General features: G+C 45.2%; 1 protein-coding gene across 1 annotated transcript in view; it reads right to left on the reverse strand.

The window, feature by feature from the left end:
* Window positions 1-5037, reverse strand: part of TAF4 (TATA-box binding protein associated factor 4) — a 96414-nt gene extending 91377 nt beyond the window's left edge. The window contains exons 1-2 of the mRNA XM_029284526.1: window positions 4653-5037; window positions 1522-2598 (exon numbers count right to left, since the gene is read on the reverse strand). Coding sequence (XP_029140359.1) covers window positions 1522-2598; window positions 4653-5037 — 1462 coding nt within the window. The remainder of the gene's footprint in view (window positions 1-1521; window positions 2599-4652) is intronic.
* Between the last annotated feature and the right edge of the window lie 6936 nt (window positions 5038-11973).

Here is an 11973-nt window from a genome sequence, read left to right on the forward strand (position 1 = left end):
CAAATAAAACATCTTACGCTCAACTATTCCACAGACACTCAAACTAAGTTAAAACTAATCTAAGGATCTGGGAAAGCATTCAGATACTTGCCATCATCTTTCTAGAATTCAAAAGATATCTCTCAAAATGTGAGAAAGTTGCCTATGTAACATTCAATAAGAACATTAAAAAAATCTCAGTTACTAAATATGAAGTTTAGATTTATTGCCTTTGTCATCACATGGAAGCAATGAAATTCATGCAATCCAATTAGGTTTAGACCCAGAAACTCCTGCCTATGTTATCCTGGTCTTTAAACATGATCTTAGCGACTGCATGTGCTACACAGCATTACACAAAATGAGGTGAGGTGAGGACAGAATGTAATTGGAATGTTACTGTAGACATGTCATATAGTCCCTGATAATTTTCAACTGACAGAAATTTTTCAAGAGTAGCAAATTGTACTTGCTCTTTGCTGCTTCTGTGGCAACAGCAGCAAGCTAAAACAGAGAAGTATGAAGACTAGACATATCCTAGGACAGCTCATCTTCCCTGAATATATTAACATAACATTTCATTTTATACTAGGTTTGCTACTTTGATCACGCATGGAAACATCTATCATGCCATGCATTAGCTTAAAAGATTTAAGCCAATGTGCACTTGAAACCCTAAATTCTGTAGATGTCATATGCCACTTTCAAAAAAACCCCATCAATATGATTTACAGTTGTGGAGCTGATAGGTACTGTTAGAACCTGAACAATCTTAGCTTTCACTTCTTAACAAACTTGCACTTCTAGTCCTCATGCATGCTTACACATCTAAAGAGAAATCAACAGACCAAAGATACTGGAGAAAAGCTCAGAATCTAGTCTCTTTTCTTCAAAAATCATCTAAAAACAGAGTCCAATTAAAAATGCTGTCAAATCAACACAAGACCTCTCATTAGTTCTTGTACTACAGGTAGTCCTCGACTTACAACAAGTTTTATTTAGTAACCATTCCAAGTTACACCAGCACTGAAAAAAGTGACTTATGACCATTTTTCACACTTATGACTGGTGCAACAGCCCTATGGTCATATGATTTACATTTGGATGCTTGACAACTGGTTCATATTTATGATGGTTGCAGTGTCCCAGGGTCATGTGATCCTCTTTTGCGACCTTCTGACCAGCAAAAGTCAATGGGGAAGCCAGATTCACTTAACAACTGTGTTACTAATTTAACAACTGCACTGATTCACTTAACAAACGTGGCAAGAGAAGTCACAAAATTGGGTTAAAACTCACTTAGCCAATTTCTCACTTAGCAGCATAAATTCTGGGCTCAACTGCGGTCTTAAGTCGAGGGCTACCTGTACTATCTATTTCACAAACAACAACTGCAGGACAAAATGCAGCCCCAAAGACATCCCATCACACAGGCTGTCCGACCGTGCTTTTACGCAAAATTCCCAAACGCTTTTTTTAAAGCAAGAGATCCCGATGCAAGTCTACGAGTAAAACAGGAATGTCTCTCCAGTCTTTTCTTACCTGGTGGCAATTGAAAGTTCTGAATATTTGTGGGATTCTGAGAAGGCTGAGGCAGACGAGGTGCTAAAACAGTGGGAGTCAAAGTTGCTCTGATTCCACCGGTGGTTGCAGTTGCAGTCCTGGGCAGGCTCTGTGCCACTGTATTGGCAGCACCCTTAGCCAGACCTGTGGGAGTCCCTGGAGGTGCAGGAGGTACTCCACCAGGATTAGGAGCTACGTTGGGCAGGCCAGCTTGCATAGTTTGCCCAATGATCATGTTACCCCCTGTAGTACTAGGCTGGCCAGCTGCAGTCAGAGTTTGCTGTTGGGTGACTGCTTGGACGATAGTTTTAGGAGACTCCGCTTTGATGACCTGTGTGGTGGGTGCAGCAGCTGATACCCCAGAGCCTGGCTGGCTGTTCACGAGAGAGGTCTGGAGAGACACCCCTGAACCAACCGTGGCAGCTGCAACAGCTGCAGTCGGGAAACCGCCCACGTTGATGGTTGAATTGATCACAGTACTGCTCCCATTTTGGGTGGCGGCAGCCAATGAGGGTCCTGCCGCGTGAATGGGCGGCCTTACCAATGCTACTGTTGGCCCCCCGGTCCCCATATTGGGGGGCTGTTGTGAAGAGATCACTGTAGGTGAAGGTGAAGAGGCAGAGGACACTCCAGCGCCAAGGAAAGAAGTCTGGATGACAGTACTTGAAGCAGATGGCAAGACAGCATTAACGGTGTTGACTTTTCCAATATTTCCAGGTCCATTGTTAACGAGAGGAGCAACAGCAGGGACCACGGTAGGATTTGCTGTTACAGGAGTGGCCGAGAAAGAAGCATGGGAATTCATCACCACGTTACTTCCGTTCAAAGTCTGCACTGCAGTGGTCCCAATTTTACCATTCCTGGTAGATAAAGCTGTTGCCATGGTACTGATTACCACTGATTTGCCCTGATTGAGGGTCCCTGGGGTAATAGCAGCTTCAGAGCCACCTTGGACAGTTGTAGTGGTGCTGCTGCTAGTTGTAGTGGTCCCATCCAACGTAGAGCCCTGGGACCTGGCATTATGATTGATAACACTCCCTTGCACTCCACCAGTTCCTGCAAATAAAACAAAGTTTAATTACAATATAAAAGGTGAGAAAGAAAACAAAAGATTCTAAGGCTCAATAAGTCCAGCACGAACTATACTGCCTGTGTGTCAATCCATCCCCAGTATTGAAACAACTACTGCAAAAGGGAAAAAAAAATCTTATGATAACAATTAAGAGTTTGCTACTGTTCCCTCTCTACTGATGGTTATAATGCTCTTCCATTAACAGCTAAGTAGTCACACAAACAAATATAAATTGCACTGACATGCAACAAAAAACCAAGTTTTCAAGTTTCCCCCCCCCCCTTTCGAAGTTTATAACTCCACATTAAATGACATTTTACTGCAAGTCTGCTCATGCAATTGTATCAGATTGGTGAAAAATTAGGGGAGGGGGAGAGACAGGAAAAAGTAAAAAAAGGAAAACCCCACGGTCTCTAACCCTTCTGTTTCATCTCCTTATCTTCTGAAGGAAGCCAAAAGCTTCCATCCAAAAGCCATTGCATTTCTTGACTAATAAAGCAACGTGGAAAAAAGTGGGGCTGAAGTAGTAGAGAAGTGACATAAGTGAAAAGATTGCAAGGTAGTTTAGGGGATGTCATCCTCTCTCTTAAAATCATTAAATCCTGCTGTTCTACTGCCCTGCTTTCCACAGGAAAACAAATACAAGCAAAAAAGGGAGGGATTTTTTTTTCTTCCTTGATGTCCCCAGAAAGCAAATATTCCTCCCAAAACCTGCCAGTGTCACTTAAATCAGCCCTGTCTCCGCAGGCTCTGCATTTAGTAAACACAAATAGAAGGACTGTAGTCAGAAACACGGGGTCACAAAAATCAGGACTAAGGGAAGGTTATTTCTCTGAAACCCCACCCCTTTCATTAACCTGGTGTCATGACAAGCAACAGCGTCCTTGTAATATTCGAGCAACTGGAAAGGGGGGGGTGTGGAATTATATACGTAGGAATAGAATTGGAATTGTGCTGGGGTAAATGGATCAGCATTGCCTTTGCTTTCTTTAAAAGGCCGTCTTTGCGTGTACGGAAAGGCAGAGACCCTGGAGTTAGCCTACTCCTTCAGCGTGCACCGTCTTTTTACAAGGGGGAAAACATTTACAGATGGACTGTCATTCTTCCAGTCCCACAGGCAGGAGTAGAGGTTGTGCTGTGACTCTCTGCCTAGCCCAGCCTGGCATATTATTTCGAGAAAAGCAAAAAGGTTCGGGGGCATAACCCCTACAACCACAGAGGAGGAGCAGTTAAGCGGTGCCGTATTTGCAAAGAGATCTCTATAAAAGGGGTTCCTGATCCTCGGGTCCCCCCATCACTTCCTCTTCCCAGGGGAAGCTGCTGCTGCTGCTGCTGCTGTGATTAATAACATTGCTTCTCTCAGCCCCCCCCCCCCTCCCTCCCCAATGCACTTCAGGCAGGGAGGGCAAAGAATCCAAGACAGCCAGGGAATATCGAAATGGATAAGGAGGGCAGGGAGCACCATTTCTGACTGCAGACTCCAGGAACGCGGGAGAAAGGTGGCACAGAAGTCCAAAGGTAAGGTGTCTTCCTTCCTCGTCCTCAGGAGCCCCCCAAAACACTCCAGCCTCTCGGGAGACAGAGAGGTGACAGAATTAAGAGCAGAGGAGGGGAACCCCAGCAAAGGAAGCGGCTTCCTCGTCCCCTAAAGGACCCAACACACGCACTCCCTGACCACAACACTCACCCCCCCACACCCCCACCCCCGTCTGCCCCTGGCTCTAGGTGCAGCAGAGGCAGGAGGGAGACCGTCCCGGCCAAAAATAGGGTGTTGGGGAGGGAGGGAGGCAGGGGGGTTGGCAATTGAGGAAGGCCTCTCTCTCTTCGCCGCCTCCCCCTCCCCAACTCCATGCCACCCCCTGGCACCCTCCAGTTGCTGCCCCCAGCAGGGGAAGGGGGGGGCAGGGGAGAAAGAAAGGGAGCCAGCCCGGGAGGGGGGGAGCCCCCCGTTCCTGAGGGAGAAGGGCAAGAAGAAGAGGAGGAAGAGGAGGAGGAGGAGGCAACCCCCCCCCCGCCCCGGCTTGCCTCGCCAGGTTACCTGGCTTGGTGATCTCCGGGCCACTGAGTCCCATCTTGGCGGCGGCGGCGGCGGCGGTGGTGCTGCTGGTGCTGCTGCTGCCGGTGGTGCGGCTGCCGGGGTTCTCTGTTTGGACATTAGCATTGCCTCCTACTCCTCCTCCTCCTCCTCCTCCTCCTCCCGGGCTAGGGCTAGGGCTGTTGCTGCTGCTGCTGCCGCTGCTCACAACATGGTTCCCCAGCAGCCCCCCGGCGACCCTGAGGGGCTCCTGCGCCTTGTGGTGCGGGTGGTGATGGCCCGAGGCCGCCAGCTGAGACTCCAGGGAGCCCACCAGGTCGCTCACCACCTTCTCATCCACCTCAGCGTTTAGGAAAACCTCATCCAGCAGATCCGAGCCCGCCGCCATCTTTTTTCGGAGGGTTCCTGGCGAGCGGCTCCCTCCCGCCCGCCGCCCCCCCCCTTTCACTCCTCCCTCTGCCCTCCTCCTCCTCCTCCGCCCTCCTCCTGCTCTGCCCCCCCCACCTCACTCACTCATTTTACACATACGCTGCTCTCCCCTCCCGCCTCGGCCTCCGCCACGGAGCATGCGCGACGAAAACTCCGCGCGAGCGGGCTGGGGAGGGGGGGGCGTCGAGGCGTCACCTCAGCGGCCCGAGAGGGATTCCGTCGGTTCCTGATTGGCCGGCGACCGGCTATAAATACTGAGGCAAATGGCTGCGAGCGCTCAGACAGGGAACGGGCGCCAAGGGCCCGGCTGCGGCCTAGCGAGAGGGACTGGCCGCCGAAAGTCGGGCTGGCCGTGCGCGCCGGGTGCCGGCCGAGGAGGCGATGAGGGGAAGTGGAGGCGGTGCTACGGGTTGCGGCCGCCGACGCCTCGGGGCTGGCCGCGACGGTCGCTGTCGTCCTTTGTCTGGCGAAGCCCAAAATGGCTGCATGCTCCGCGGCGGCGGCTGAGGCGCCGCTCGCCAGCGCGCCTGGGGCTCCCTGGCCGGCTGGAGCCTGAAGGATGCCCTGCACCTGTGCCAGCTTATGAAAACAACCCGGCCTCTCTGGACGGGGGAGGCTGGCGTGGGGCCTGCCTGGTGCACGGACAAGGCCGGCCGCGTCCCGCCGTGTCGACCGAGCGGGCGTTCCCCGCCGCCCGTTCGTGTCCAGCCGAGCCTCGCCGAAAAAGACCCGTGTCTTCCTCGCTGACCGGCCTCGGGACGCGGGTCAGGCTCTTGCCGCGCCCTTGAGCTCGGCCTGAGCGCGCCTCCGCGTTGGCGGACGGCTAAGCCAGGCTTTCCTCCGCCTCGCCTCCACACTTGTGCCAAAGTTTGGGTGGCCGGTTTTGCCGGACAATGGCCCGCGCACCCCGAATCCCTCTTGCTCCCCCACTCCTTGACACTACGGCTCTGCCTTGTCGCCCCCCCAAAACAGCCCCTTTTCTGTTCCCCACAAAGGAAAAGCTGCTGCCGTTTCGACGGAGCAGCGGGTGTCAAAACAGCGTCCTCTCCCGCCTTTCTTTTTCAAGCGCTCGGCTACTTCCTTCTTTTCCGTCAAGCATCGCTTACGCGTCCAACCGCCTTTTTTATTTATGGCATCTACATAACTTGCACACTTTAGGGACTAGTTGCGAGCAGCTGCAAATGCGTATCGCAGCCATGTCTTCCTACCTTCTCTGTCACGGGCAGTCAAAAATAGATTCCGTGGTGCAAAGATAAGATACAGCTGTTTATAGGTTTTATTTTAAGGGAAGAAGCCAGAGCAGACGTCCTGAGAAGTATCAGCCAAAAGGAAGGGAGGGACCCTCTCTTTCTGCCTGTAATTTTTTTTTTCCCTCTGAAATTGTTTACTTTGATTTCCTCAGCTTCTTGCATGTAGCCTTTTTCTCCTAGTGCCAACCTGATTTTTTTCAGGGATCCCTTTTCTTGAATAAAACCATCTGCAAAAACCTGCTTTGTTTAAAAAAAAAAAGGTTATGTTCTAAAATTGTTTATTCTGGTCCTTGCTGTCTCCTCCCTTCTCCAGACAAGAATGCAAAATCAATACTTCACCATGTCAGATCAATTGAATAATAGATCATTCAGCAGGCCCTTTGTATTCCATCCCCCTTCTTTTCTGTTTTATAAGAATGAAATTGAAAAACATTTTGGATTTTATAATCACTGTCACCCTTGCAGAGATACCTTATGTTTCTTTTGCCCTTTATTAATTATTTCTGTCTTTTAACCCGCCTCATCCTGAGGACTCATATTGGGTGGCAATACTTTATAATTTATGCTTCTAGTCAGGCTTTTAAACTGGTCAAATTAGAAGGGAAGTAAACATCTGTTTAAATTGATGTTTTACTTTAAAAATCAGTGCAAAGCGGATTTTTTTTTAATTTATGAAATATTAAACTCTTGAAGAAGTCAAATGAGTCCCATTGCTAAGACAAAAGGATGGAGTTTCCTTGTTTTATTCTTAAAAAGTATTATTAAGATCAAGATTTGCTGTTCGTGACACTGCACAGCCAGGGTTGTAAAGGTCTAGTTGGCAACTGGAGAGGTTAGTGCTCCTTGCAGGAAATACATTAACTGTTGTTGTTTTTTTAATTAAAATGTGGCTAAGAATAATGAGCACATTGTATAGAAAGGAGCTGCTCATTGTAATGTTGTGTTGCTTTTGTCAATTTTGTAGATAATGGGAGCTAGCAATGGTATACTGTACATTTCAGGTAATGTTTCTTACCTTGGGACTTTAAAATGTATGGACTCCCAGAATTCTCCAGCCAGAGAGCAGGAATAGCAACATAGAATGTCTCCCAGGTACCATGGAATGACATTGTTGAATACATGGGATGCAAAGTACGCCAAACTATCAGAACTAATGGGTCAGCAGAAACTGCCCGGGAAGAAGACAGTGCTGTAAATGTCCTGTGCTTTACAAATATTTACCTGCAACTAGAATTGCACCATGAGGCCCACTAGTAACCTGCAACTTAAGTAGCAGAGGAGTTAATGGGTGTACCAAGGCTCATCCTTGATTTATGACCACAATTGAGCTCAAAATTTCTGTTGCTCAGTGAGACATTTGCTAAGTGAGTTTTGCCCCATTTTATGACCTTTCTTGCCACAGTTGTTAAGTTAGTAACATGGCTATTAAGCGAATCTGGCTTCCCCATTGACTTTGCTTGTCAGAAGGTTCACAAAAGTTGATCGCATGACCCCGGGACACTGCAATTGTTATAAATATGAGTCAGTTGCCAAGTGTCTGAATTTTGATCATGTGACCATGGGGATGCTGCAACAGTCATAAGTGTGAAAAACTCTCGTAAATCACTTTTTTCAGTGCTGTTGTAACTTCATATTGGTCACTAAACAAACGAAGTCAAGCACTATCTCTAATGCACATGTTGCTGCATTCTGGACTTGCTCTAGCTTTTGAGTTTTTTTTCAAGGGCAGCCTCATGTAGAGCACATTATAGTAATTATACACGAGTGACTAAGGTATGAGTGGCCATGAGAAGCACCTCCTGATCCGGGAAATGGTAATATTAATCTACAAGATGAAGCTGTGCAAAGGCTTTTCTAGCCACAGTTGCAATTTGTTCCTCAGGGAGAAGCTACAAGTCCAGGAGAAGCTTCAAACTGAATCCAGGTTGACTCTTCCTGAATTTCTAAGGTGCGTCAATGTGATTTTTGGAACATCATGAAGTGGGGGAGAGTGCCATTGACATCTTTCAAGATTTGACTTTATATTTTAGTCAACACCAAGATTTGCAGGTGATCTCCTCCCATACAAATAATACCAGGGCTACTTCAGCTTAGCTTTCTAGAAGAGCCAAGATGGACTAGGTGCTTGGACCTCCTGAAGCCCCAATGAATCATAGAGAACAATATTAACCCTTCCCAGCAAAGGATAAGTCTTTACATAAAATAAAAAGGTTACCAAATCTGCTTTAAGAGAGATTTACCAGGTCCGCTGTTTTGACCACCAACATACAAACTAATGCCCACACTATATATAATGTACCTGGGATGTCAAAGCTGAAAAAAATATGCAGGTAGTCCTCAATACAGTAATCGATCACCTTGCAATCTCTTCTACATTTGCCCTCATTTTTCCACTTGGATAATTAGACATTTTGCTTAGTTACTGCTAGTAATAATAATAATAATAGTAAAGTTGGAAGGGACCTTGAAGGTCATCTAGTCCAACTCCCTGCTCAGGCAGGAAACACTATACCATTTCGGACAAACGGCTGTCCAGTCTCTTCTTAAAAACTTCCAGTGTTGGAGCCTTCACCGCTTCTGGAGGCAGGTTGTTCCACTGGTTAATTGTTCTAATTGTCAGGAAGTTTCTCCTTAGTTCTAGGTTGCTTCTCTCCTTGGTTAGTTTCCATCCGTTGCTTCTTGTCCTGCCTTCAGGCGCCTTGGAGAATAGCTCGACTCCCTCTTCTTTGGGGCAGCCCCTGAGATATTGGAAGACTGCTATCATGTCCCCCCTTGTCCTTCTCTTCGTTAAACTAGACATACCCAATTCCAGCAGCCGTTCCTTATATGCTTATAGTGTCTTCCATTAGTTGAGATCTTGCTTCAGAACCATTAAATTAAACTGAATTAAAAAGAGCTATGGTAGAAATGCTGTAGTACTCAATAAGTAGGCAGTACTGTATGCAAATGACCAAAGTCCAGGTTGGCTAGGAACAAGTTAACAAGTTGTCAGTCATTCTTTCCTACATCAACTTCCTTATTTATGCTTTCTTTTACCTTTGTCCTATCTGCTTTTGGTACAGACCTACCACTAAGCTTCCAAACTAAAGAAATTTGCCTTTTCTGTCACCTGCTGTGTGTGTGTGTGTGTGTGAACTAATTAGCAGTAACCTTTTTAATCGGTCTTCAGAACAGGAAAAAAAAAACATTTACATGATACAAAATACTTCTGAAGTAGGCTTAACTGTAGCTTACATGGCAGCAATGATGTCATAACAAGCATGCTTACAATTGCTGCTCAAAGTCCAATCTGCTGTTGAGGAAAGTCAGTTCAGATACAAGCATGAGGCAAACCGTGGCCCGTATGTGATCCTACTATCCATTTCAGCCATTTGTCCGAAATGGTATAGGGTTTCCTGCCTGAGCAGGGGGTTGGACTAGATGACCTTCAAGGTCCCTTCCAACTTTACTATTACTATTATTATTATTATTATTATTATTATTATTATTATTATTATTATTATTATTATTATTATTTCCTTTATCAGGGAGAAGGAATAGCATGGGGTCTGAAAGTACATTTGGAATATTAAGAACGTTTAGTGGCATTCTGACCATATGGCTGCTAAAGGAGAATTTGACCTATCACAATATAGTATCAATGCCTATGGTAGTCGTTTTTTTTCCTTCATGTCTGATTCTCCGACAAAATTTTCAAACAAGTCCCTGTAGTTTTCTTGGCAAGGCTTTGCAGAAGTGGTTTGCCCTTGCCTGTTTCCTAGGGCTGCGGGGGAGTGACTGGCCCAAAGTGAACTGGCTTCAAAGCAGAACTCACACTCATAGTTTCCTGGTTTCTAGCCTGAAGCCTTAACCCTGACACCAAACTGGCTCTGTATGATAGTCATAGCTAGTCATAAAACATCTATTTCCTATAAGGCAAACAGGTCAGGTTGCTTCCTGTTGCTTGTTTTCTGTGACCACAACATCTGTATCTTGTCCTTTCTGTGGGTAAGCATGCACATTGCCAATCAACACTGGGTTGTAGCTGTGCACCATTTTTATTTTCTTGGTGTGCCTCTGGTGTCTGAATTTGGAAGCTTTCAAGAAAATTAATCAGTTCTGGATTAGGCCCTCTGCACCACGTCAGCTTCTATTTAGTTAAAGGAATCTAGAACACATTAAAGATCATTGTAGTGAATGGTGGGTTATTTGATTTGCTCCAAGAAACTTTTTCCTGTTGTACTTTTTAAAAAAAAAATGGTTTTTTTTTAAATTAAATTTCAAAAATTTTAAAAAAACATTTCCATATAACTACATTCAGGCTACTCCAAGTCTAAACACAGTTTAAACCTCACAGTTTAAAAACAATTCACAATGAAATAGCCACATAAGTTTCATTCACTTTTGATTAATATATATATTTACAAATATGTGAGGTTTATACTTAATAGAAAGCATATTTGATGTAGAAGACAACAAGCAACAAAATTTAGGTTTGTTGTAACTTACTGCCTTAAATATTGTTTAGAATAAAAATAGATGGCATATTTATCCTACCTACATATCCTTAACGATTAGGAAGCATGTTCTAAATCATGGGTTTAGCAACCTTTTTGATTGCTTGGGCTGCACCGAGTGAAGAGGCATAGTCTTGGCCGCATATAAAATATATAATATACATCACACAATGTTAAAAGTTTTACAATCTTGTGAGGCCGCTTTACTAGCTGTCCAGGGCTGCATGCAGCCCATAGGCCACACCTGTTCTAGATTCACATTCTGTCTCTAAATTCTTTATTTCTCTTTTTTCATTATACACACGAAGAGCTGTAAAAATTAAAATGCCTCTAATACATAAGATCATTGTCTTCTATTAGAATGAGTCAATTTAATAATATATTGTATTTACACATTGATCATGTAGTAACATGAAGCAATTCTTATTTAGTTGGTTGGTTGGTTATGAACAACATGGCCTCTGGCATCCTTATGCTGAGCATACAAAGCTATGGGAACATACTGTAGTTTATTCCCCCAGTAAGACAATATGATCTGGAGTATCTAGGAAAATTTTGGCAGGCCAGTCTCGCTTCAAGTCTGAGCATGATGATGCTGCCAGGGTGAAGAAGTGATAACGCCAATTCCTTTCTCCTGAAGACTTCTAACATCATTCAGTTTTACAGAGAGAAGCCAGACAGAGAAGTAAATCCCTTGTTCTTAACACAATGAGCGTGGACAGCTGATCCATACATGAAGATGTACACTGGATGCATCATGAGAGGCAGAATTTTAGATTGTATATTTGAAACTTCTGGTAGGGGGTTAAAAAAAAGCGCTCCATTTGAAATAATAAAATTCAGTATTAAACACTAGGAAGTATATTCTGCTACCATATTTTGTAAATCAAGTCTAAGTGCAAATTGTCGAGAAGACGAAGGAAGCAATTCTAGGAATAGAAACAAGGCTATGTTCAAATGAACTGCCTGACTTAGCACAACAGACTGATTCATTCAACATACTAAGATAATGGTTAGGTTCGTCTAGCTTGGCAAACCACAAATTAGCAAATACATTTCAGCATGTTGTGTGAACTTAGCCAGAGTTAAAGAAGTTTAATCTTATTAAACTGAATAGTTTTTCTATGGAGTTTAGTAAAGTGAACTGTT

Source organism: Protobothrops mucrosquamatus, unplaced genomic scaffold (assembly GCF_001527695.2).
Source record: "Protobothrops mucrosquamatus isolate PMUCROS unplaced genomic scaffold, P.Mucros_1.0 scaffold683, whole genome shotgun sequence".
Classification (NCBI taxonomy): domain Eukaryota; kingdom Metazoa; phylum Chordata; class Lepidosauria; order Squamata; family Viperidae; genus Protobothrops; species Protobothrops mucrosquamatus.